Below are 27,877 nucleotides of genomic sequence, written 5' to 3'. Positions count from 1 at the left end.
GACGATAACAGGAGTAACTGTCGACCAAATCGCAGTATAAAGGAATTCTTCATGAGTGGCAACTGGGTGGAGATGTTGCAGAAAGTATGTTGTTATGTAATCTGCTTATATGAAGCTTTCTCATGTGGTGTGTGCTCACACTTTGCTTGCTCACGTTATGTTATGTTACAAAGCTTTTATACTGCATGCATCACACCCCCAATGTAGTTGTTTCAGAGGGCTATTTAAGCTGTGTCCCCCTTATATTTAACTTCTCTCTTCTCCCTCGTAGGATCTTCGTGGTGGGAATTGGCTTTTTTATCCTCTGCCTGTTGATGACGTCCCTGGGGGGACAGTTCTCTGCGACTCACCTGACGGATTCACCGTTCACTGTCAGGGCGGAAGGTAAGCACCCAAACCATGTGGTTATGAGGGTATAAAATGACTGTTTTCCACTTTGGGGCGGCCTGGTCTATTAGGAAACTGAGAGTGGTTCCAAAAAGCTGCTGGCGCTGGAGATCCTCAGTTGTATCTCAGAAGATGGAGTCTGGCATGCCGCTGATTTAAAAACAGCCTTGCCACCTTGTGGGAACGCGTGACTGAGTCTGCCCAGCTCAACCCGCATATCAGAAGCATTGACCAGAGACTCCCTAAGTTTACAAATGAATAGAATAGAGAGGCGCACTACTTCATCCTTCCAGTCCAGTGTGTTCTGTTCTAGAATCTTGCCTTTCCAGTGCATAAGGGCATGGTCACCAGGCCAATGGTGACACTGATACAAGACAACAAAACAAGAGCCTGTAGATGCCCAGAGGTGATCCTTGTGCACGCTTTTTTCCGACTATCTCCTTCTCTACATTTCTAATTGAAAATATTTTAAATAAAAGACATTTACAAGAAATAAATTCATGAATCTTAATTAGATACAGTGTTGCCCCTGTGTGTTGGGCAGTTAATTTACTAGGAACTAAAGATACATAGGTTTCCTGGGACCGTTAATACAAACAACTAAATTCCAAATACAAGTGTTCGGTATACACACTAGTATCATGTGCATTTAACACTTCTGCTGCAGTCAACCCAAATGATTATCCAGTTAGCCAATGTGTTTCGAATATTGTGCTATGTCCCTCTTCAGGGCTTTTGAGTTGTCCTTCATGAGTCAATTATGATCTCTTATTCATCTGTTGACTGAAACAAAAGATATAATTGTAATTATAATACACCCAAAGGCAAGTACACCTAATTATAATACACCCAAAGGCAAGTACACCTAATTATAATACACCCAAAGGCAAGTACACCTATAAGTATCAGAGCATCTAAATCAAACAAAAATGACTGACCTCTATTCCTGCCCTTAGGCTGAAATATCTTGTCAATGGAAACATATGCAGTATTCATGTAGCCGTAGCTACAACCCACACAATACCAGTAGCTACAGCCCATACAATACCAGTAGCTACAGCCCATACAATACCAGTAGCTACAGCCCATACAATACCAACGTGCATCAATCAAGAATATCTATGTAAAGGCAGTGAAGTTGCTCAGTTCACTCACCCGGCTTCTCATAGAGCTTGCACGCTGTGTTTTCTTTCCCAATAGTTTCCCTGCTATCCTGCTGCGGATGCGACTGTCAGGATAAAGCAAAGTCCCTTTCAGAGAATATTCCTCAATCCTGATGGTCGTATGCCCCTCGTTGTTAGCCTTGTCCCCTCTTTACTGTTTCACCATTGCCTCCCATTCTACCTTGCAGTTCATGGTGATAGAAAATCCCACTAGCTATGATTCCTCCCGGCCCTCCACTGTATTATTCTGCTCGTCCGCCAAGCGTTTCACTCTGGCGTCCCTCTCCATAGCTCAACGCTGTGTTTGCATAGGTGTGATCACGTAGTTATTTTTTCAAAAGTACCCTAGGTAGAATAGTTACAGCATGATAGATCACCTACTAGCGGGAAACATAGCAGAACATTTCACAAGTGCGGACCGTGAGGCAGGAGACGGGAAGCACCAGTCGGTTGCCCCACAGCTGCATTAGTAACAAGGGGTTGCCATAGTAACGCCCTTCGCGCATGCGCAAAGGTGTCAATACAATATGGAAGCCATATTTCTTAGGCTCTACTTGCCTCCTTGACACTGATGTTTACCCATAGCGGGGTGCATGCCCCGCCCATATCATAGTTTCGTTATGTGCGATCTATTTGGAAATCTCTCTCACCTAGAGGACTCTGATCAATGGTATGTTGTATTTTGATATTTTAGGTGACATATAGCATATTCACTGTGCCTAATGGACAGTTTATCAGACAGACACATACCATATTACCTTCACTCCTCCCAGGACTAGCCCCACATTCTGTTTATTACAGTGCCAACAGGCTCACTGTTGGAATATTATTATCTAATTACAAATGTTCCCTGACATCACTTCTCATGTGTAACTTGTATGGTAATACAGCAGGGCGGCTATGCTCTCAGGAGTCCCTGCTCACAGTATTATACAAAACACATTAAATCTCACAGTTCATTCCCCTCGGGGTAAGAGAGTCCAATCATTCGATCCAGGTCACCTACCTCTGTAGAAATCCCCTATGAACGTGTTCTCCCCTGTGATGTGTTGTGACCTGTTTTAATATCACACATTTTAGTTGTGCTGTACTGTGTCTAGCCTCTAGGAAATGTGTTGCCTCAGGTGATTTCCGATTTTTCATTCTTATATTGGACTTGTTACCCTTTAGGATTTTGCTACAATGCTGGCAATTGCAGCATGACTGAGTTCCCAATGACTCTCTTTGGACTTCTCCTGGTGCCCTACATCGGCACTCTCCAAAGTGTTGCAGAGTGCTTTACTGTTCCTATAGGCAAATGTGGGAGGTTCCAGAAAATGTCTGTGCAAGGTTGGGTCTATACGTAACATTTGATCTTCTTAATCCTTAAACTCTGTGTCGAATGTGTGGTCATGTAAACTAGGAAAGGGTTAGTCTTGGGTGGTTTCGTTGTCAGTAAAGTTTCTCTTGGTATTTTGTCTACTCTCTCTTATATTCCTCTGATCAAATCCTTATTAAATAGCCTTTCCTGGAATTTCACCTGCAGGTCCTGAGCTTGTCTTCTGTATTCATCAGTATTGAAGAAGTTACATCTGTACCTCAAAAATTGGCTCATCGGTTAAATATCAATAGTCCGCTTCGGGTGGAAGCTTGTGGCAAGTAGTAGGCTATTACTATCAGTGGGTTTAGTGAAGATCCTTGTTTCCAGTTCATTGTTATGATGGTAAATCTCGACAGTCAAAAAGTGAATTTGCTCCTCGCTACAGAGGGTGGTGAAGTTAATTTGGGGATGCATTTGATTCAGCATTTCGAAAAAATTGGTCACTCGTTGATGGGTTCCATCCAGATACCAAACACATCATCTATATAACTTACATAGACGGAAAGGTGTTGTCTCCGGCTCACTGAATTTAGCACTTGTTGCATCTCCAAATAGAGCATGGATGTGTACACATTGCTAGGGGTCATAGCTGCCCCCATGCTTGTTCCTGATACTTGGAGGAAATACCTCTTGTCAAACTTAAAGAAATTATTCCTTAGAACCACCTTCAAAAGTGTAAGGACAAAGATTTGGTCCACCCTGCATGAGTTGGAGTTCAGTAGAAGCCATTCCATAGCTTCCAGGCCTGCTTCATGTTCTATGTTCGTGTATAGGGCTGTCACATCCACGGTGAAGAGTCTGTCGTGTCCATGTACAAATCTAGTGTTATTCAAAATGTATAAAAAATGGCCTGTGTCTTTTATGTACGTTGGATTGTCATGTATCAAGGGCTGCATGACCTTGTCAAGGTAGTTTGCAAGCGGTTCCAATAGGCTGCCCATTGCTGCAATAATTGGGCAACCAAGTGGGTGTCCCAAACTCTTGTGAATCTTGGGTAAAATGTAAAAGACCAACATAGCTTGGTGTTTGTTCTCCAAAAATGTCTAGTCTACTCTGAGATTACTCCACGGCTTCCTGCCTCATCCAGAACTTCTTTGATCAATGCCCTCATCTTCTCTGTTGTGTCATACGAGATCTCCTAGTACGTTTCTCCATCATTTAATTGTCTCTCTACTTCCTTCAGGTGGCCTGTTTTATTAATTAGTATCAAAGTGCCACTTTTATTTGCCAGAGCGTATGTGGCTTGTATTGCATTTTCAAAGATCCATTTATTGGCGCCTGATCCCAACTGGTAACTCTTCGCCTGCATGGGTGCCTTATGTCTCTCACTGCGGAAAGTATGTGTACCAAACAAACACAACTTGAGTGTAGCAAGTCACTTTCTCAAAGCTATCATATTTGACTTGACATGATTTTAATGCATCCCAAGTTATGCATCCCACTGGTATTCAGTGTGCATTCGACCTCGGAGGAGCAGGAGCCCTCGCCATTGCAGGAGCATTGCCCCCCGCTCCACAGCTGAGCCTGGGGCCCCATCTGGGGAAAGGTAGGCCTTTTGCCTGATTTGCCACCCCATGCTACGAGCAACATCCTTTCTGGCCAACATTTTCGGGAATCATTTGATAATTCATTATCTGGGCCCCAATCCACAAAAATTGCCTTTTAGGCATCAATCCATCCCGAAAACCCTATTTTATTCACAAGCCTGCTGAGACACCATTGTAACACACAAGGTGATCCCAGTTTAAAATGGCCGACTGCTTCTTCATTGCTGCAGCCTGACACTAATTGCATCTAAGATCTCCAAACTTACTATGATTGGTTAGCTACCCTTTTTCACGACCAATCACTCGCCGGCAGGCGAACAACGGCCCACCCACTAAGGATCAACACAACAAAGATTATTTCCTGTCCTGAGCTTGTCCAGAGTTGACAGAGGCCAGGGCCAGGAACTCTGCCTGTGTCCCCCGAGCCTCCCCTACTTGGATGTTATTCCCTACTTCCAACCTGGTAAGCAGTCCGGAACATCTTTTATAGCTTACATGGAAATTACATCTGGTATACCAGCTTACCCTCCGTGGTCCGTCACCGGCATCTAAGGACATGAACTTACTGGCTATTCGCCAGCTATGTCCTCATTGTGCCTATCATAACTGCGCTATTTAGCAATGTGCGCGCTTGATTGTCTACCATACGTGTATTGCTGAGCCTTTCTAACCCACAGTCATTACTTGCTACCTTGTTGACCTACTGTCGCTGCTATCTTAGAGTTGCCATCCTCTGCCCTTATACGTGCTCAGTAGTCAGCCCTGCCAGCCTGTTGATTTCACATACTGTCGAAGCGGAAACTAAACTTAATATTTTACTCGAATCCGCTGTGACTAATAATACGATCACCTGTACCTGTTAGCCGGAGAACAATTTGTCTCTACGCGCCCCGTATGATTACGTGTATGTGTATATTCAATATGACATTCAGCCATTTATTCTATTGTATACTCTTGCCTGTTACACCTGCCTGTATTGGTCCATTTGCATATGCCTGCCCTCCTCACTCGTGTGTTTGTTTAATCTTGCTCGCTTTGTATATGTAATATCGCAGCCAGCTACTTACTGCACTGTATACTTATGCCTATTATATTAGCCTGTCCTGGTCTATCCGCATATACGTGCCTTCTTCACCTGTGTGCTTGCTTGATCCTGTCATGACCTATTGCGGTGTAACATGTGAACATAGTGCTATCACAGCCAAGATTAGTGCCCTTGTACTGCATTGCCTTGTATATTAGTAGCCTGTGTTACACTGAATGTACCCAAATTCGTCATTGCTACTTGAGTGTTCCCTCATGCCTTCCCGCTTTGCACAGCTTATATACTCCTGTATTGCTTTGCACAGTTTGCATACCCCTGCATTGCATAGTATTGCATTTATCAGTTTAGTGCTCCACCGAAGTGTGCCCATATTTGCTGTTGTTACTTGAATACATTCCCATGCTCTAGTGTACTGCTTAGTTTTGTATTTCAGGGGCCTAGCGTTCTACCGAAAGCCGCGTAACCCGCTGATGCGTTTCATGTTAGTAGCCCAGCGCTCATTCGTATTTACCTTAGCTATTTGATATTATTCTTTTGACCTCTTAACCACATAGTATTATATCACATTTAGCTCCCTGCCACATGACTGCCTATCCAACATGAATCCTATCTAACTCTCCTATCATAGCATTCCCGACCCCTTCAAGAACGATCGTGATTCTCATTCCATTATGTTCACCACTATCCTCAACATCTGCGCCCTAGACATGATACTGATACTAACTACACTTATGAGTTTGGCTAGTCCTTCCACCTGCCATTATCGCGACCCCCTGCACACCATGACCCTCTTTAGAATGCTCATAGACGCTATACCACAGCTGTCTCAACCCAGCAACCTTTCCCAGGGCGTGCTTGTAAGCAGACCTTGCAGTATAGACTACAGGAATACCAGACTTCGTTCAAGATTGACTAAATTATTTGAACCCCCTGCCAGATTTATGTCCAACTCAGATCCTAAGAAAACTCCTCTTCCTAGCCAAATTACAATGAGTGTCAAACTAGCTGACAACAGCTCACCCTGTCCCACTACACCTAAACACTGTTCTGCTAAGCAACTTAAGTGCGCAGCCACCACCATCTCTCCTTTATCCACCCCAGGTCACCCTATCTCACCTCTGAAGGAGGCATTGATAAACGCCAGATCTCTAGTCACACACGCCACAGAGAACGCTGATTTGGTTCTTGCAGTAAAATTCGATTTTCTCGCCATCAGTGAGTCCTGGCTGCACGCTGCAGCAGGCCCCATGCTCATGCTAGCAGTTCCTGACGGCTACTCAATTCTAAGAGAGGATAGACAAGAGGCGAGAGGTGGAGGCATTGCCATCATCTTTAAATCTAACTTATCCATGAGACTAGCCCCCTCCCATGACATACAATCCTGCAAAGCTCCCACAGCTAAACTCCCAGACACTTACCATTCACTTCATTTATAGACCGCCTGGCCCCATCGGATCTTTCGAGGAGGATATTTCCACCATTCTCTCAAATAACCTTAAAAATACTTCACAAGTACTTCTACTAGGCGACCTCAACCTGGGCTTCAATGACCCACAAGACAAACATGCCAATACTACTGCCAACATGTTGTCTGAATTAGGCCTTAACCAAAAAATCTATGTGCCCACACACAGTAAAGGGAGACCTCTCGACTGGGTGGCAGACTATAACTGCAACGCCACTCACACCTCCATCACCCCACAAGCCTGGACCGACCACCACCTCGTGTCAATCAAACTAGAAACTACCAAACCATTACCCATACCTACACTTACCGCGCCACCTACCTTAACCAGGAATAAAAAGAATATTACAGTGGAAGACTCATTCCCCTTATTCTCCCCATGATTAACTCTCTACCAGACTCTAACACTGACCCCGGCAAGCTGGTCGATGAGTACAATAAAACAATGACAACAAACTTAGATACCATTGCTCCACTTAAAATGAGACAAAGTAAGCCTAAAGCTCACCTAAACTCGTGGTTTACCCCACATCTAAAAGACCTATGGCTAAAAAAGAAAAGCTGCGGGGCCCTCTGGAGACTACTCCCCTCAGAAGAAAATAGAACAAAACTTACCAAGAGTTAATCTCTTTACAAAAAAAGAAATCTGCCTGGCCAAACGAGAATCCTATAATAACGGCATTATACAAGCCAACTCCAGCATGAAGGAACTATTCACTATCCTAAAAGAATTAGAGACCCCCACCCCTACGCCAGACACCTGCACCAAAGACAAAAGTTGGTGCTCCGACATCCAGCATGTGTTAGCTAATAAAGTGGGCACCATCCAAAACATATCACCCAAAAAAAAGCTTCTCTAACCACCTTAACCCCATCTCCAACAACCAACCCCACCTCACATCACCCCCTTTCTCCCTCAGACCCCACTCACTCGCTTTAACGTCTCTAAAATGTCAACTCTCGAGGTGGAAAAAGTCATACTATCACTCAAACCTTCCAATTGCCAGGGTGACCATTGCCCAGCCCAACCCATCAAGGATGCAGCAAGGGATCTAGCACCATTCATATCAAAGCTTATCAATGATTCATTCGCTTCTGGTACTATCCCTAGCAACCTCAAACAATTATGGGTGCTCCCACTGCTAAAAAAACAAACCCTAGACCCATTAATACCAACTAATTACCGGCCTATCATGACAGTACCTTTTCTTCTAAAAATCTTGGACAAGGTTGCCTATCTTCAAATTCAGAAATACTTGGAACTACACCACCTGCTATGATCTCGCCAAACAGGATTCCATCCCCAACATGGAACGGAAACTGCACTTCTTAACCACCTAAAGGCACAAATCGACGAGCTAAGGGACAAAGGGAAAACAGCCCTCCTTCTTCTCCTTATCAGCTGCATTTGGCATTGTGGACCACAAGGTCCTATGCAGCCATCTAGACTCAGCCGCACACTTCTCTAAGGAGGCCATAATTTGGATTGAGACGTTCTTAAGCGAGAGGGCCATGAGGGTCTTCTACCCTTCAGCAACTGCTGACTCCATTTCTATCACCTGCGGAGTGCCCCAGGGATCCTGCGTCTCACCTACTTTGTACAACATATTCACTAAGCCCCTTTTCGATGAACTGGACGTTCTGGGTATCACCTCGACCAACTATGCAGATGATACACAGATTCTACTCCCACTTTCTGGGGATTACGGCAAGGATTTGGCCTTGGTGAATAGAGTTCATCTCATCATCCAGGCATGGATGGCAACTCACGGTCTATGGTTGAATGATGACAAAACGGAGCTCATCATCTTGGCCACCCCCACTAACCTAAAAAAACTAGGCCATGAATATACCTCCTTCATAATAGATGGCAACCTTATCAAAGTTACCAATGAGGTACTCCACTCTCACCTTTACTAAATAAGTCAACTCAATGGCCTCCGCTACTGCTTACACATTAGACTTATCAGAACGGGCAAACCTTTTCTCTCCAACATCAGTTGCATTATCCTGGCTAGAGCCCTCACCCTGTCCAGACTGGACTATTGCAACACCCTCTACATTGGCTCCAATAAGTACATTATTAAGAGAATCCAAGCACTCCAAAATAACGCACTCAGAGTGGCCCTTGGCGTAGCTAGGAGAGAACATATCTCTGAGATTAGGCGACAAAACAATTGTCTCTCTACCCACAACAAAATCCGGCTTAAAATGACCTTGCTTACTCACAAATCTCTGAATAATGGCGCGCCTTGCTATATCTCTGAGAGATTCCACAGAAGGACCTCAACTAGGCCATCCAGACTAATCAACACCAACTGCCTCTCTATTCCTAGGTTCAAATTATCCAAGGTCGGGGGGCAGTAGCTTTCCTGTCAATGCTGCCCAGCTTTGGAATTCCCTGCCACCGTCCCTCCGAGCGGATCAACCATACAAGACCTTTAGACATAACTGTATCAACTGGCTTAAGACAACAGACCTTTAAGATTTACCTCCCATACCACTTTGTAAATAGTCTTTAAATATGCTGCTACTAGGTCTTAGACAGAGTACTCTTGTTTATGCTGCTATTATCTGTTGTTGTGATAACCTGCTGCTGCTACCTATTCTCTGTTTCTGTGATAACCTGCTAATACTACCTTTTGTACCCTACTCTATTTATATCTGCCATGCGTAATTTATTTTTATAACATAAGCTGTGAACATCCTTGTAACCTCCGCGCCCTGTTACCTTCATAAACAAACAAAAAAACATGAGTTTGGGGCTCTTTTCTAGCAGAAAATATGCTTCCTTCATTTTCTCTTTAATTTTCTTAAGTAAGATCAGGAGAACCCAATAGGAACGCCCCCATCACCAGGAAGCCTCTTGGGTATTGTCATCTCCCGGCCTTGAGGGCCGGAAACCGGGCAGGTTTTCAGGATATTCCTCATTAATATTCTTGAGAAGATATTGGCATACATTTAGAATCTTTGTATGCACATTTATGTCATGAATACTAATGAGGGGTATCCTGAAAATTTGACGTGCATCCGGCCCTCAAGGCCTGGAGTTGGACAATATGTCACGTCTGAAAATTATGACATCCCTCCATCTCTAAAATGGTCAAAAATAATTGTACCCGTGTTCAAGTTCTAAAGCTAGTTTTGACTCCATTGCCACAACGTTTCTGTGTTACCTCCTCCCAGGAGAACATTATGCATTTAAAATTCTAACATAAATCAGAAACTTTGCATTTCCTCTATGACAGATTTGGAAGTGCTCTGCCATCTGGTGATGTCTGCCAATCTTTACAGCCACGTGATAGTTGCTATTTCATTGTTGCAATGTACGGGTTGTGCCGCTTAAACGATCACCACTTAAAGGGGCACTGAATCATATGAAGGGCACATACGTGAAAGAGTAGTTTATCCATTTTTCCATGCACATTTATTTGTTCTATCTCTATTGGGCGTTTACTAACTCGTTTGACTACATGTGTCTCAGTTAACAAATCCAGTTAGGAGGCACAAATATACATTGACAGGATGTCAACATGTCTTCCAGAATTGCTAGTCATTTATAGTAAACTCAGACTGCCTTTCCTGTTGTTGCTGAACAATCATTTTTCAAATGAAGGATAAGTAACACTATTATCTACATCTTTTTCATGTGAACATGATTACACTGGTGGGGGAAAAAACATGTGAGAGTTAGCTGGATTTTTAGGCACAACACAAAATGACAGCGATGGATGGTTGTTTTACTGTAACAATTGGAAATGATTCCATGGCCTCATTCCCAATTCACCCCACAGAAACTTAAAGGGTGTAGCGGTATAGTGTATAATCCAGTGTACGGTGTCGGTGCAACGTAATGTCACGTCTATCCAGTCTCGCCATTTCCTTATGCTTTCTTGACATGCAGAAGCTACATGATCTCCAGATATACCCTTCATGTCTAACAGTGCCTGCCCTAGGATTGTCTAAATGCAGTCACTTTTCTTGTTTCACCACTTTTGCTGGTGGCCGCTCCATGTATCTAGTGAAATGTCTCAACCTGTTAACATTGTAAATGCTATCATTGAAAGCTTGTGTTAGGCATGCACGCGGCAATTGTTAAGCTTTGCATAGGATCTGCACTCTTTAATTCCGGCTATAATAATAATAATAATAATAATAATGTTGAACTATTCATTGCACTTAGCATTGTTCACCAGTTCTTGCATGGCAAAATATACACTGTTCACAATGCTGTGACCACAGTCAATCTTGGGTTCCTACACCTCTAATCAGTGGCGTCGCTAGGGGGGGCACCCCCTGTGAAACCCTGTGCCCCCCCTTGTGCCCCCTACCTAAAACGAGCAGTGACCATGTTCTCCCCCTACTTTTGTCTGTTGCCCCCCCCCCGTACTTTTGTGCCCCTCCTAAATTTGATTCCTGGCGACGCCACTGCCTCTAATTACTTAGGTTACCTGTGTGTTATGGGACAATCACGTACAACCAGTGCTTTAAGTGGGCCGGGTCCTGCCGGGGCCGGGCCCCGGCAGTCTCCAGAAAGTGGGGCTGAGCCGGGGCCCAGCCGGGGCCCCCGTCCCACACAACATTGGCGGGATGCATTATCCCGCTGCGGCCGCAGCCGCGACGGGAGATGCGCCCGTCATTATGTCGGCCAAGCTGACAGAAGTGCCAGCCAGCCAGAGCGACGCTGAGGCTGGCGGCACTTCTGTCAGTTAGTGTAACTCCCTCTGATGACCCCTCATCAGGGTCATCAGAGGAAGTTACTGTCCCTTTGTTTTCCCTCCCCAGGTCACTGACCCCTGCGGGCTCCGTGATCTAATATGCAGATTAAATCACGGAGCCCGCGGGTTCGCAGAGGGTGAAAGACGCCTCAGGCTCAGTGATCTATGTGCTCTGAGCAGATAGATCACAGAGCCCGAGGTGCTTTCTCCGTTGGCAAAGCTTTATAAAAGATGCCTTGAACTGTGTACGTTTCAAGCCATCTTTTATAAAGGTAGAAATATTTCTATGTTTATAAAAGACGGCTTGAAACGTGCACAATTCAAGGCATCTTTTATAAAGCTTTGTCGACGGACAAAGCCACCTTGCGGTTTGTTTTATCCGTCATCAACGCTTCATAAAAGATGCCTTGAATTGTTTACGTGTCAAGCCATTTTTTAGAAACATAGAAACATGTTACAAATATCTATGTTTATAAAAGGTGGCTTGAAAAGTACACAAACCATAGTAAGGTAAGCACACAAGTGTGCGTAACTTACTATGGTTTGTGCACTTTTCAAGCCACCTTTTATAAACATAGAAATATGTAACATTGCTATGTTTATAAAATATGGCTTGAAAAGTATACAAACCATAGTAGTGCGCATACAAACATAAATGCTCACATACATTTATATATTTGTTTGCGCACCTTACTATGATTTGTGCACTTTTAGGCCACGCCCACAATGAAAGCCACGCCCCCAAACGAGGGCCCCCCCTCAATTTCTTACCCCACTTAAAGCACTGCGTACAACCTAACTGTCAGTTTAAAGGTGTATGTGTGCTATAGTTCTTTGACATTAAATCAAAATCTCTAGATTAAAGTGGTTTTGTATGTTCTCCAAACATTATGAAATTTGTCATTTTTAAACTTTCCAGCAATACTTCTGAAATTCTCTAGGCTGAACAGCTATCTGCCTTTTGATTTTTTAATCAACCGTATTCCCCCAAGAAATTTACAGCTATGCGCAACCTTATTAACTATGGCCTTCTGCAATATTTTTTAATCAATGTCAATATATCCTCATGAGTCGCTCTAAAGAAACAGTTCCTAGGTAAATGTGTGCCTTAGTCACTGCACATGTGCCTTACCATCGAGTATCTGAACAATGACCCATATATTTTTAAACATTATAAGTGCACGTGTTCATAACAGTACTTCAATGTAAATCATTCATTTTGTGAATGTGTACATGTTTAACTGGTACTTAAAGCATGTCAGCTGTGTGCCCCACCCTATGCAGTCATTTCTAGTTCTCGCCTATTCTACAAAAAACACTCTTTACTCTGTTTCATTCGGTGATTTCAATATCTTGCTAACCCTGTTTTGTACTTTTCTTTTTATCTTCAGATTACACGCCTTAATATTTACTAACATTCTCCACACAGGACTCAAGCTTCAGTTCATTCTCGTTTTCTTTGCCCACAGCCTCTCTATATCACTTCTTTTCTTTCTAGTCCTGGTGAACATTTTCTGTAGAAATATAAGCAAGACAAATTGGTGTAAGCTAAAAACAGGACCAGTAATGCGTACATGGCTTCTAGATAACAGTATGCACAGGATCACTTCCCCTGCCCCATGTTCTCTGCGGAACTCCTTTGATCATCACCTTAAAAACATGGACTGTCAGGTTTTGCTAGATACTATATACTTTCCTTGATGACACTCAGCTGACGCATTGTTGCTACTGTCAGGTACCACGCGTGGAATCATTTTGTCTCACCAATGCTATGGAAAGTAGTTCTCCTGGCTGCACCTGAGAAGTCGTGCTTCTTATGGCTTTACTGGAGGACCTTGCCCTACTTTCTTATCCACATGGCCTCTCTCTCAGCCAAATGAGGTCGACATCTACACTGCCAATCTATTCCCTACTGTGTGCTCTAGGATTTAAGTGAGACGTAGATGTTTTTTCAGGAGAGAGGGTTTGGGGGAGAGCAAGTGTTGCTCAAAGAGCATAGAAAGTGTAATGGGGCACATGCTTAATGGGCATTAATGCGTCACGACTTCAGCACTGATGTTTATTTCTTGGCCACCTTGTTTAGGCTTGCAAGGTGCAACTTGGTTGAGACCAAAGGTATGCGCTGGACCTGGCTGAAAAGAAGGAAACAGGTGAACATGTTTGAATCAGGGCTTGGGAAGAAATAACACACTCACCTGGTTTATTTTTTTTTTGAAAATCAATTTTATTAAGTTTCCTTGGTGCATAACGAGGTTACATTCTTGCATTGCATTTATTAATGTGAGTTAACATAAAGAGAAAACCAGACGAAACACACCCCATGCCCCCCCCCCTCCCTCTCCCTCCCCCCACCCCCCTTCAGTTCGCGCTTACATAGCCTTGATAAACACTTGCACAACGGGCTCTCTTAATGATGGAGGCGTCAATACAATATGCGTGTGGCACGCCAAAGTCATATGGGCCAAACGAGTTCAGTTCTCAGCCGGGTCCTTGGCCCATGGTCCCACATCCGTGGGGAGGAGGGGAATCCCTCAGCTCAGTCTTCAGGACCTAGACCACTCGGCCGTACTTATCAAAGAAGGGGAGCCAAATTTCCTCGATACTGGACTTAGACTCATCGAGCAGGTGTGTGAGGAACTCCATGTCGTAGATGGCCCTTACTTTGGTCACCCAGGTTTTTTCCCCTGGCATTCTCGGGTGTTTCCATTTCTGCGCTAGACAGCATCTAGCTGCTACCAGCATCACCTGGAGCATGTGATCATGAGTGTTACCCCGGTCCTCTTCGTTACTAATCCCGAAGAGGAAGAGCCACGGGCAGGATACTCGTTCTATCCCATCTACCCCTTTGATCCAGGTCCGCACCTTGTCCCAGTATTTCTGGACCACTGGGCATCCCCACCACATGTGGATATAGTCACCTCTCTCTGTCCTACATTTCCAACAGTGTGGGTCATATCCTGGACGCATTTTGGCTATTCTTTGCGGGGGGTAGTGCCATCTATGTAATATCTTGAGGGCCTGATGGCGATATTGGAGGGAGGATGTGGATCGATTGGCCCGTCTACACATCTCTGTCCATCTCTCGTCATCAATTTCCTCGCCCAGGTCCCTACCCCATTGTATGCGTGCTGGTGGCGGGTCTCGGGGGATGGAGAACAGAAAGAGCTTGTATAGGCGGGAGATTATCCCCTTGGAGCCCCTTGCGGTCAGAAGGAGTTTTTCAAAGTCTGTGAGTTCCCTCCTGAGGGTATCACCCCAAGATGGTTCCGTGAGGGCACCCTTAAGCTGAAGATATCGGAACGGGGAAAGCGTGCCTATTCCCAGGGCTTCCTCAAGGTCCTTCAAGGGGAGGAAGGAGCCCCCCACCCACAACTGGCCGGTCCTACTAAGGCCCGCCTCGAACCATGTCTGGTAGGCTGCTGGTTCCGCTATTTTGGCCAGGAAAGGAGGGGCCCAGATGCAGCTCAAGGGGGAGGGCCATGTCGTGAGCCATCTATAGTAACCTCCCTCTCTCCACAGGGACCACAGTACTCTTAGAATCGGGTGGTTCAAGACTGATCTGGGGATCGTTCTCCTTGGGACCCAGAGCCATTCCTCTAGTGTGACGGGCGCCAGGGGCCTATTGTCCATGGCTACCCACTGTTTTTTCGGTCCCGGTGAGAAGTGATCGACCAGGATCCTCAACTGGGAAGCCCTATAATACGTCTCGAGATCAGGGTAGCCCACCCCTCCATCTTCCTTGGTCCTAGTCAGAACCTCGTATGAAATCCTGTGTTTTTTGCCCTGCCAGAGGAATCTAAGGAGGATGCGTTTTGTCTCGTCAAAAAAGGCCTTGGGGACTTGGACCGGGAGCATTTGAAAGAGAAACAGAAATTTTGGGAGGATAACCATTTTTATAAGGTTAAGGCGTGCCATCCATGAGAGACCCGTTCCCGCCCACCTTTCTATGTCTCTCCTGATTGCTGACCAGAGGGGGGGGAAGTTGGCCCCATACAGGTCCTCAAGGTTACGTGTGATTTGGACTCCCAAGTAACGGAACCCCTCATCGCTCCGCTTGAAGGGGAGACCCTCCACAAAGGTCACCTCCGTGTCTGGCAGGTTCCCACCCATGAATGCGACCGATTTGTCCAAATTAACCTTATACCCCGATAGTTCTCCATATCTTGCGAGGCCCTGCAGAACCCGAGGGATTGTTTGGGACGGTCTGGTGACATAGAGCAGGGCGTCATCCGCAAAGAGGCAGATCTTGCAGTGCATATCCCCCATCTGTACACCACTGATGTCCGCATCATTGCGGATCGAGATTGCCCACGGTTCCATCACCAATGCGTAGATTAACGGAGACAGGGGGCATCCCTGCCTCGTGCCACGTTCAAGGGGGAATTCCCTAGACTCAATCCCGTTAGCCACCACTCTGGCCGAGGGGGAGGAGTAGAGCGCGGATATCCATCCCAACCACCTTGGACCCATCCCCACTGACAAGAGAACCTCCCTCATGAAAGCCCAGCTGACCCTGTCAAAGGCCTTCTCCGCGTCAAGAGCCAGTAGGAGAGCGCCTTCATTCCTGGCCTCGGTCGTGGCCAATACATGGAGGGTCTTCCTTAAATTATCGGAACCCTGTCTATTGAGGACGAATCCCGCCTGATCAGGATGTATCAGGCGTGGGAGGGAGTTTTCCAATCTGGAGGCCAGGATCCTAGCAAAGATCTTGGCATCTAAGTTGAGAAGTGAAATGGGTCTGTAAGACCCACAAGCTGCCCGGTCTTTACCAGGTTTAGGTATGACGGTGATGAGGGCCTGTAGGAAAGTCGGGGGGATCGTGTCGTTGCCTCTAATTTGGTTGAACAATTTGGTCAGGGGCTTCACTAAGGTGGACTGGGTCTGTTTATAGAAATCCGCTGTGTAGCCGTCAAGGCCAGGAGCCTTTCCGGCCTTCAGTCTCTTGATGGCTCCCTCCACCTCCTCTTCTGAAATTTCCCCCTCGAGGGCCTCCAAGTCCTGGTCGGTCAGTTTGGGGAGGGGGTGTTCTGCCAGGTAGGAGGCAATGTCCTCCCGAGATTCGCCCGCTTGCCTAGAATAGAGTTTGCTGTAGTACTCAGCAAAGCATTCCGTCACTTCATGCCGGTTCCCATGAACCCTGCCCTCTTCGTCGGTCAACCGGGTAATCCCTCTCTCCACTCTACACCCCCTCGACCTCTGAGCCAGCAGAGTGCCTACCCTGTCGCCCTGTTCGTAGTATCTCTGTTTGGTATATCGCATCCTCTTAACCACCTCCCCTATGAGAACCGTATGGAGCTCCTGTCTTTTGCCCTGCATCTCGTCCAATAGTGCCCTCCGGTCCACTCCCGGGACTCCCAGTCTGGCCCGCAAGATCTGCAGCTCCCCTCGGAGTCTGCTCTCGATCAGGCCCCTCTCTCTTTTACGCCTCGAGCCCTCCGCTATGAGGAGGCCTCTGAAGGTGGCCTTCCCCGCTTCCCATACCATGGACATGTCCGTCTCCCCCGTGTCATTTGTCTCGAAGTAGGCCAGCATTTCCTGCTTCATGAACTCACGGAATACTGGATCCCTAAGGAGCGTGTCGTTGCACCGCCATCGAGCCGATCTCGGGGCGATGGGCAGGGACCAGTTAGCTATAAGTAGTTCATGGTCCGACCACGTTATGGTCTCGACTTTTGGTTGGGTCATCGCCCCATCTCCCTCCTCTGAGGCCAACAGAAGGTCGATTCTGGTGTAGGTGCAGTGCGGGGGAGAAAAGAATGTGTAACCACCCTGGGCCGGGTACGCCTTGCGCCAAACATCTACCCAGTAGTGATCCTTCAAGAGGTTCTGCAAGGCCAGGTTATCCCTCGTGATCCCCTTGGGTACCCCACCTCTGGCGGACCACCAGTCCAGTTGGGGGTCGGCTATGAGATTAAAATCACCCCCGAGAATCATGGCCCCCTCGGCCCATTCATCCATGACACCAAAGATCCGTGTGAGGAACTCCACCTGGCCCGTGTTGGGCGCGTATACGGTGGCGAGAGTAACTCGCTGCCCCTCGCAAAGCCCCTTGACACCCAGAAATCGACCCCCAAACCCCCTCTTGGTTTCCACCCCCGTTAGTTGGAGAGCCCTTCCCAGGAGAATGCCCACCCCCTCCTTCTTCGAGGTCGGGTGTGAAGCCCAATAGTTGCTACCGATGTCTTTCCCCTTGATTCTGGATTCCCTCCCGCGCTTATAATGTGTTTCCTGTAGAAATAGGACCGTCAGGTGTTGTTTTCGGAACATGTTGCCCGTGAGGGATCTTTTATTTTGAGAGTTTAGACCCTTGACATTTAACGTGCCCACCTTCCCTTCAATCGTTGTCATCATACCGTGTGCGTATTCTGAACCCCTCGTGGTGATTGAATTTTAGTGCCCCTTGCCAAGCGTATTCTTGCGGTCTGAACTGAATTTCCCCCTGAGTCCCCCAAACTACCCCGTTATCCCCCCCATCCCCTCCCCCCTTGCAACTGACCCCCCTCCCCGTGTCTTCCCTCCCCCCTCCCCACCCTTGTACCTTGAGGCGTCCGTCCACTCTCCCCAACATGTGTTGGGGCCGGTCAACGAACCACCAAGGACTCCAACCCCAGCCCCGGGGTTTTCGTGTGTCTGGAGAGTCCCAGATCGCAAGTCCGATTCAGGTCGGCCCCTGCAGGCCTTCGGTGCACTTAACCGAGACAAAAACCAGAGACCCCGCCCGGGCCCTCAACCCACAACCAGAAACCCAAACGCGGGGCAACACAAATAAACAGTTAACTTTTTAACATAATGGTCTGCCGACCCAAGGTCCGGTGGGCCAAACGCGACACCGCCGCGGTGTCCGTTCAAGGCAGTTCGTGGGCCCGGGGCCTCCTGCGTCCGTACCCTGAATCGTCTCTCACCTCATGATTTTCTCTCCTTCCAATCGAACGTCATTTTCATGAGTCAGTGTGATTTTCCGGGTTCATCGACGGGTGTCTGGTTTTCCGAAACTTTCGGGCCCCCTTGACCTTAGATTTCCCACTGTGATTTCCTGGGCCGTCGGGACCCCTAGGGGGGTCCCGTGGTCCTCCCTCCTGGGCGCCCGAATGGCCCGCCTGGTCGTTCACCAGATCGTCCGTGGCTCTTCGTATGTCCTCCTCCGACACCAGGTGGTGTTTCTCACCTAGCCACTCAAACTCCAAATAGAAGGGGTGACCCCACCGATATCGGACTCCTTTTCCCTGCAACCATCTTGTGAGTGTGCCGCATTTCCTCCTCATTGACAGGGTTAGGGCCGAGAGGTCTTGGAAGATGGATACCTTTGAATCACCGTACTGTATGGTGCCAAGATGTCTCGCCTTTTCCATGATTCTGATCTTGTCCCTGTAGTAGTGCAGCCGAACCAGAACCGAGCGTGGGCCTCTGCCTCCCCCCCCCGCTCGGTGCACCCTGTCGAAGTTGGTCGCCCCCACGTCTTCCGTTCCCAGGGCGATCCTCACGATATCGTGCACTTTGCCTTCAAGTCCTTGTACGGATTCGCCCTCAGATTCCATCAGGCCAAAGATTCGAAGGTTGTTCCTCCTCTCCCTATTTTCCATGTCGTCAACCTTGAACCGAAGCTCTTCCTCGCGCCTTTCCATGTCTCGGAGTCTCATGTCCATTTGGGTTTCGAGGAGTGTCGCCGAAAGTTGGTTATTCTCGACGCCCTCCACGCGGTCTTCTAGGGTGGCGACCTTGGTGGTGAGGTTGGCCAGTTTGGCCCCCATGTCTGTCCTCATACCTCGTATCTCCTCCAGAATCGTTTGGATGTTGTTCTGGATAGCCCCCAGATCCGGGGGTGGGACGGTGGGGCTACCGGCGGCCATGGTCCTTTCTTTGGGAACAAACTGATATTTCAGCAAGTTCTCTCTCCAGTTCATGAGGGGTTCGTGTCGGCCAGTTTACGACGGACGCCGCCTTTCTCCGGGTCAGGCCGGGCCTCGGGCACCAGAGGCGCCGGGCGTGCGTTCCCTGTGTGGGTGGACGGTTTTCTTCAAGTCGGAGGATGCCCAGGGGAGGAAGCGCCGCGGGCTCACCCTCTCGGGCCTATTCGTGGGCGGCGCGGCTCGTGCTGTCTCCTGCGCCACTCCGCGCCAGGTCGTGGGGGAGGGGCAGCCGATATCGCCTTGGTCCGTGTAACTCCGCACAGGAGCGTCGGATCGGAACCAAAGTTGGACCCAGGTGGGGGCCACAGGCTTCCACGTCTTTTGGGGGGGGTCGCGTAGTATATGGGACCCTCGTTTCGCCGATAAATCGTGATTCACCCGGGGCTGGGTGCGGAGCTCGACGTTCAGGCGTCCATCCTGCCCGCGCCCCCTGGTGGCCTCCACCTGGTTTATTTTAATCACTCATGGAGTCTGTTATGAATGAATTCCTACTCATGCATCATATTGTTATCATGACTGGGAGGCCCCTGGCAGCCTCTAGTGTCGTGTGAACAGGAGCATTTGAGATATCTTGCTCTGCAAAGCGATGCAAGTAGATACAGATTCTCTATGAATCACTCGATTGCCAGTCCAAGTTCCTGACATAGGTTGCTATCAATATTCAGCTCATTTCTGACACCGCAAATTCCTAAACCGTCCCTAGAACATCATTCTAGAGTCATGCTTCTCAAATCGCACAATCGAAGCTCAAGTACATTTGAAGGAACTTTTACCCAAAACAGGAAAGAACTGTAGTGCCATGCCTCGACACCAGGATGAGCATGAGATCTGTAGCATTAGTCCCTCATTGTGGTCTGGGGCGGGCATTATGTGGTTTTTAATGTGATTGATTCTGGCTGCTCAGGGTACCAGATTCAGCATTGCAGCATTATGTTTATCATGGTGGCAAAGGTTTGCAGTGCCATTAGCTTGATTGGTGTTGGTTACCATTGGTCACCAGTAGAAAATATTCATACTGTTGTAGCAAGTGATAGCAAAACAGGTATCTTAAATTCAGCATGCCATCTTCAGCATGTTCACACCTTTCTAATATGGCTGATCCGGTATTGAACGCTAGGCTTATCCCTAGTCAATGTAGCAAGTCAAATGTCTTGTGGCTATCTATTGCCCCATTCTAGCCCAACTCAGAACTTACATCTACTTCTTCGCATACAATCATCCACTCCTTCCTTTGTATTCTTCGCCGCCTACCCTTTCTCTCTTGGGCTGCACCCTATCTTCATTGTCTTCACTTGCCTACTTCCTCTACCCTTCATCATACACCTTGACGTCACTCCATTCCCCCTTCTACGCAACCTTCTCCTTCCCTATGCTCCTAGCCTTCAGCATCAACTTTGTCTAACTTCTGCATTACTCTCCGCCCAACCCATCTTCATTCTTTCCCCTACAACTGCATTCCTCAAATGAGACTCTCTTGGTCTCACAGGATCTCCAGCCTTATCCATTCCCCTCAACTACCACACACCACATGCTCCCCCTATATCCTGTTGTGCTTTCACTTGGCCTCTGGAATGCACAATCCTTCTGCAACACGTCCTCCAACATCACTGACCACTTTGACTTTTATCACCCTTAACTTTCACTTCTTGCTATTACAGAAACCTGGTTCTCCCCTCATGACACTGCTACACTAGCATCTCTCCACACTGTTTCTGCTCCATTCTCCCACTATCCCAGAACTGTTGGGAAGGGCAGCATTGTGGGGCGATAGCGGCCCTCAACAATATCACTTTATCCAATTTTAGATCACCTCTTTCTATTTTGAATATGCTAAAATTCAACTCCTCCTTCCTACTCCTTTCACTGGTCTGGCTCCCTCTCAACCCCATGGTCCTCTCAACTCCTTCTCTGATATGAACCTTCTCCATCAGTCACTTCCTACTGACATGTCATGCTGGTGGACCTTGACCTTCCCAAGCTCTCTGCACCCACTTGCCTTGAATTTAGCTCCCTCCTATCTAACCACTCTATCTACTCCCTTCATGACCAGCTGAACCACTCGTGTGGGAACTCTTTTGACTTTGCTTTTCTCTCTACTTCACTCTCCTCCTCTGACCTCTCCATTGACCTCTCTCCCACTGATCGTTCTGTTGCTCATTTTAATATCTATGTCCATCCATGTTCTACTCCTCAACGTCGCTCATCAATAACATAAGAGGACAATCAGGACTCTCTTGCCCCTTACCTTGATGATGTGTGGACCTCTCTCCTGTATCTTAGTCCTATTCATGCCTCTTCCATTGTCTATACTTTCTCTGACTTTCACTATGTATGTATGACTCAATGTTTACTAACACTATCCTGCTTGTACATTCATACCATCCCATCCCCGTCCTCAGTCTTGGATCACCTCTAAAAATCAGCCTCTCAACAAAACTATGTTTCTTGACCTATGATGCTGGCAGGAATTATGGGCACCTGCCCTATTAAAAATCCCTTGCTGCCCTTACCTCTGCATTGGACTCTACCAAATCATATTACTTCACAAACCTAATCTGCTCCCTTCACAATCACTCCTGCAAACTTCCATCTACCCTCAAAGTGTTCCTCACACCTCCCAAGCCAATATGCATCACCTCCTTCCCTACTGACTACTTTCCCTCTAAGATTTCGAAAATCTGTTACACTCTCAAAGCCCTCCTCTCTCTCCTGCCCCAACCTTCCTTATATCCACCACCTCTCCCTTCTATCTCTTTTGCTGTCAACTACTTCTCTCCACTCTCTCATTCTGAATTAACACCCATCCTTTGCAGCCTCAAAGCATCTTGCGCTCGTATTTACACTTTTTATCCTCATATGATCAAAGACTTAGTTTAAATCACTTGCCCGTATCTCTCTGAGCTCGCTAAGCTCTCTATCTCAACCAGACTCTTCCCCGTCTCCTTGAAATCTGCAGCTATCTTACCCTCTACTGACACAAACATCCCCAGAAGATATCAACCAGTTTCTCTCCTTCCCCATTTGTTAAAGGTCTGGGTGGTCTTCAGCTGGGTCACGCAATATCTTGAGGATAATGGCCTTGGAAATAAACTGGAATCTAATCGGGCTTCCATAGTAAACACTCCTATGAGACTGCACTCATGTATGTCTAAAATCTTTTTTCCTGATGCTCACCACTACAAACTCTTTTCCATAATCATAATTTTGGACCGTTCTGCTGCTTTTGACACTGTTGACAACTCCTCTCTCCTCTTCCCTCTCCAGGACCATGGGTTTCGCAAACCTGCTCGTGCCTGGATCGCCTCCTACATCAAAGATCAATCCTTTAAAATCACTTGAAATTTGCAAACCTCTGAACGTACCCTTCTCCCGGTCAGCAACCCGCAAGGATCAGTCCTTGGACTTCTGCTCTTCACCCTCTATAGCTCTGCCCTATGAAGACTTATATCCTCTTTGGGATTCACTATCACATTTTTGCTGATGACACTGACTGAAATATTCTTTTCCTTTCCCTCATTCACCCCAGCCATTTCAGAAAGGACTGCACACTCCCTACCTGCAATTTGTCACTGGATGGCTGTCTGCTGCTTCATGATGAACTCTTAAAAAATGGAAGTTATCTTTCTCCCGCTTCTAATGCCATCCCCTTCCCTCTCCTGTCTTCTTTACACCTGACCTTCCTGCTCTGTCACCCAAGGCGCACAGCCTTAGTTTCCTCTTTGATAGCAGCCTCTGACTGCAACAAATCATCACTATCATTGCCTCTGCTGCTTGTAATAATCTCCTCAACATAAGGAAACTGAGCGGTTTCTTACAAACAACTTTACAAAACCTCTTATCTCCACCTTTGTGCTCAACATAATTCACTACTGCTCAAGCCTACTCCACGGCCTTGCACCCTACTCTTCCCTTCCTCTAGATAAAGTCCTCTGATCTGCTAGTAGAACTCTCTACAGCCTACCCAGATCCTCCCCCACTTCTACCTTCTGACAACATGCTGGTTGGATCTCCATGAAGAACTATTCACTTTTCAAGTTTCTTCGCCTAGTCTACAAAAACTATCAATGGTCTTTCTCCTCAGTACCTATGCGATTGTATCTCAGTTTATTCACCATCTCGTTCCCTCTGATCGTCCTCTGCAATCAACCTCACTGTCCAATACCCTATCTGTGTCTCCTCTTGCTTCTGCTCTTTCTTCCTACTTGGCACGCTCCATTTGATCCCACTTGCCTTAACAATAATAGCCAGCCTAGCTGTGGGTGGCTTCAAACCATGGCTTCATTTCACTAACTTCCTAAAGTGGAAGCTCCTCATGCCCTCTACTCCATCTTCCCTAGTGGACCCCGCCACTGCCTACAGGGACACTTAATAATGTAAAACTGTCCCCCTTTATTACACCCTCATAAGTTGGCACACCACTACATCTCCTCTTTGTGTTATTGAACAGGCATCCTGCTCTGTTATATATATATATATATATATATATATATATATATATATATATTCAGTGAAAAAACTTTGTTAAAAGGGACGTTATGGTTAAGTTGCGCTACTAAAAACATATCAAATTCAGTAAAAAAAACTTTGTTAAAGGGACGTTATGGTTCAAAGTAAAACCGAAAAACCCTTGAAATTCGGCAGTTATGGTAAGATAAGCAACCATAACTCGCGCCACCGTGCACTGCTAACACTAACACCCAGGACATCAAAGATGACATCACAAATGTCATTGATGACATACTGTTGTAAACCATGCACAAACATATCTCCGAGAACCAACACCCTGACTTTCTCCACTTCTGCCATCTTCACTACACACAGTCTCTTTGAACACAAATCCACAACCTCAACATCGGATTGGCTGATCCCTACAGTCTTCTTTCCATGCTGGATTTGCTGGAAAACCCCGGATGTAGCACACCCTGTCCGCAGACCGCATACCTCTTAGACAGCCCTTCTACCATTTCCACTTCATTCTCTGTGCCATTCCCTCATTGGATACAGCTAAGCAGGCACACAATACGCAGAACGTCCTCAGAACACCCCCATTTTGTTTATTTTCGAACATTTCAGGACATCGCCAGTGTTGACAACGAACAATACAGACAACGTCTTCAGGACACCCCCTGCGAACATTCCAGGACTCCACAATTCTTCTTAGAACACTTTCAACTTGACACCGAATCCATTCTGTTTATTTACGAACATTTCAAAACAGCTGTGTTGTCTGCAGAAAAATCGAACACAACAAAAGTGTCTAGCACATAAAAAAAACAGAACATTGAACCTATCTCATACTCCCCCACCCTCCCCAAACACTCTTAGACACCAACACACTCCACTAAATACAATTTTTAATACAATTTTTAATCCAAGTTTCACCGCGCTGTCCGCGGTCGTCCGCGAATGCAAGATGGCGGGCGCCACAGAAAATCTGACGCGCTTCACGCACCACGCCATCCAATCAGCAAACACATCGAATGTCCGCGGACATCACGCAAGCCGCTCGGCCAATCAGGGCACTGTCCGTGGAGCGAACCGGGAAGTCCGTCCGCGGAGCGAACAGAGATATCACTAATTTTTTTGCCTTACATTTTGGTCATTTTAAAAAAAAAATACTTGACGGATTTACACCAAATTTGCAAAAGCATGCTTTCGGGACCAAGCCCCCGCTCCTGCCGCAAATTTGGTGTAAATCCGTCCAGCGGTTTGCGCTGTAGGCGTGCGCAAAGTTTTTTCCCATTATGTCTGTTTTGGGACCCCCCCTATAACTTTGCCCCCCTTGGAACCAAACCTCTCCAAACTTTGCAAAATAATTCAGAGTAGGCCATATACTTTTTTCTGCAAAGTTTGGTAAGGATTCGTGCAGAGGGAGCAAAGTTATAAGCCACCCAAAAAATGCTCTTCCTATGGAAACACCAATTTAACCATAACTACATGGACGCTACCGCGTCCATGTAATATATATATATATACATACATATGTATATATATATATATATATATATATATATATATATATATATATATATATATATATATATATATATATATATATATTATGTTTTGTTTGTTTTGTCCCTGATACATAGCCCACTGTTTTACACTCCCATAAACTGGCTCACCACTAGTTCTCTCTTTGTAGCAATGTCCCTGCAATCTGAAAATCTGTTATTTGTAAATCAGACTTTACAGATTAAAGAATACCTTATTTCATTTTATATGTGGACCTATATTCCCCTTTGCTATTTTTTGTTTATGCGGCTTTGCTGATAAATGTTAATCCACTGGTATGCAACTTGTCCATGATGTGTTCCTCACTGCTGCACCATGCATTCTTAGAGGTTATCCTAGTTGTTCACCTTTTTACCCCATTGGTGAACAAAGGAGCTTTGTATGTCTGTAGTACACAGGGCAATTGGATTGTCAGGAAACACTGCTTTTCTCCCTTTTTGTGAGTGTGCTGAAGCGTGCTGAAGCGTTCTTAAGTGCTGCAGGCCAGTTGAGGTTCTACACATATGCCAATATGTGGAGAATATTTGATCCCCAAGATCTGAGTATATTTACCTGAAGCAGATGCCCCGACTCTTCACCCGCAGGAATGTGCCACATTGTGTGTTTATGTCCCGGGTCATACATTCGCCCCAGGCCTATCTGCCATTCTCAATTTTCCAATACATCCACCTACTTCTGCCGCGTTTACTCATCTCATTTCTTCTACCTTCAAGATAGTGCCCAATCTTTGTTCCTTGAGATTTGATTCTTTCTAATCCCCTCTAGGATTAGATTCAGTTTTCACCTACACACACGTGATACTCCTGGCAGGTTTTCTTTTGATTGACTGCATGTGCGGTTTCTATCTTCGACTGACATACCACATCGCTTCACCCGTAATATGTGTTACCATAGTCATCTTTTTAAAAGTGTGCACTTTGTTCATGCACGTTTGTGAAAAATGGGCCAATTATTTATTTATTTATTCATGTTTGCATTTGTATAACATGCGCAAGGCCTCAGGGTGCTGTGGATAACAGGTTACATGAGGCCAATTAGGCACAAGAGGCGGTTACAGGTTACATTGATGCAGTGGGTACATTGTTGCATATAGTCATAAACGGGATAAAACAGTGTATAGATATTGCTGCAAGGGTCCGGAAGCGGTGGAAGGCCAAAGTCATTCGAAGTAATTGAAGAGCCAGGTTCTGAGGGCTTTACGGCATATACATTTATGTGGGAGCAGGTGCTTAGAAGGGTTGGAGATGGGGGTTGAGAGGGTGTGGGGTGTGGGCTAGAGGGGGCTATTGGGGGACCTCCCATTTAAACAAAAAAAAAACGGTTGAATTTACAAAGTGCACACATTTAAAAAGATGTCTATGAAAGCCCATAGAACCTGCTACACCTTGCAGCATAACAAGTAAATATGGATGCCATGCCCTTATTCCCACACAACTAGCAAACAACATTGCTTGTTCCATATACTATTACTATACCTTCTTTATTTCTCTATTTGCTGCATAACATAAACGATAAGCTATACTATACTCTATATCTTAACAATACTGGGAATTGCATGGGCGTGGGGAGTGTCTTCTGTACTGGACGGTCCTCAGTAAACCAGGGATGTCATCAATGATAACATCAGTGATATCATACGATATACCTTTTTTTTCTGTATCATCAATACTCTCATGGTATAAGAAAAGCTGGAGAGAGTTACGCTGCTTTGCTTAGTAGACCCATATTATGAGTGCCACATTACACAGTACAGAAATAGGGTGATTTCTGCATACTTTACTATGCGCTTAACCTCACAAGGAAGTGGATTTAGCCGGTGATGGCCCACCAGCCAGAGCATCTGGAGACTCATGCACAGTAAGGGCCTTGGTGAGGCGTAGGGACACTGCCGACCATGCCTGCTCCGAGTACCAGGAATAACGCCATTAGAATTTCCCATTTATCTGGGTTCTGATAGTCCATTTGAGGTGTCTACCAAAGAAATTGATGACCTAGATGCAGGGGGCAGCATGGCCTGCCAGATTGCGCCTGGAAGATATAAGCGTGCCATTTTGAAAAGTGGTAGGAGGTGTGAAAAGTGTCAGAGATGGGGGGCAGCGGGCGAGGGTATTGGAGGTAGTGTGAGCAGTGAGTGTAGAATCGGACATTTTTGTTAAAAAGCGGCATATGTCATAGTGCCATCTAGAAACCATCAATGGAAGTTCACCTCAATGTCACAGTCACATAGAAAGGTACTATGGGCATGCAGCCCTCGAACGAGAAGCTTGCAG

The 27,877-nt window shown here is 46.3% G+C and overlaps 1 protein-coding gene across 1 annotated transcript in view; it reads left to right on the top strand.

Moving 5' to 3' along the window:
• MGAT5B (alpha-1,6-mannosylglycoprotein 6-beta-N-acetylglucosaminyltransferase B) overlaps positions 1–27,877 on the top strand; it is a 1,313,368-nt gene that overhangs the window by 351,067 nt on the left and 934,424 nt on the right. The window contains exon 2 of the mRNA XM_069654653.1: positions 272–384. Within this exon, the coding sequence (XP_069510754.1) occupies positions 272–384 (113 nt within the window). The remainder of the gene's footprint in view (positions 1–271; positions 385–27,877) is intronic.

Source organism: Ambystoma mexicanum, chromosome 3q (assembly GCF_040938575.1).
Source record: "Ambystoma mexicanum isolate Mex_15411 chromosome 3q, UKY_AmexF1_1, whole genome shotgun sequence".
Classification (NCBI taxonomy): domain Eukaryota; kingdom Metazoa; phylum Chordata; class Amphibia; order Caudata; family Ambystomatidae; genus Ambystoma; species Ambystoma mexicanum.
The sequence above is the reverse complement of the archived record's forward strand: the minus strand, read 5'-3'. Positions and strand labels throughout refer to the sequence as shown.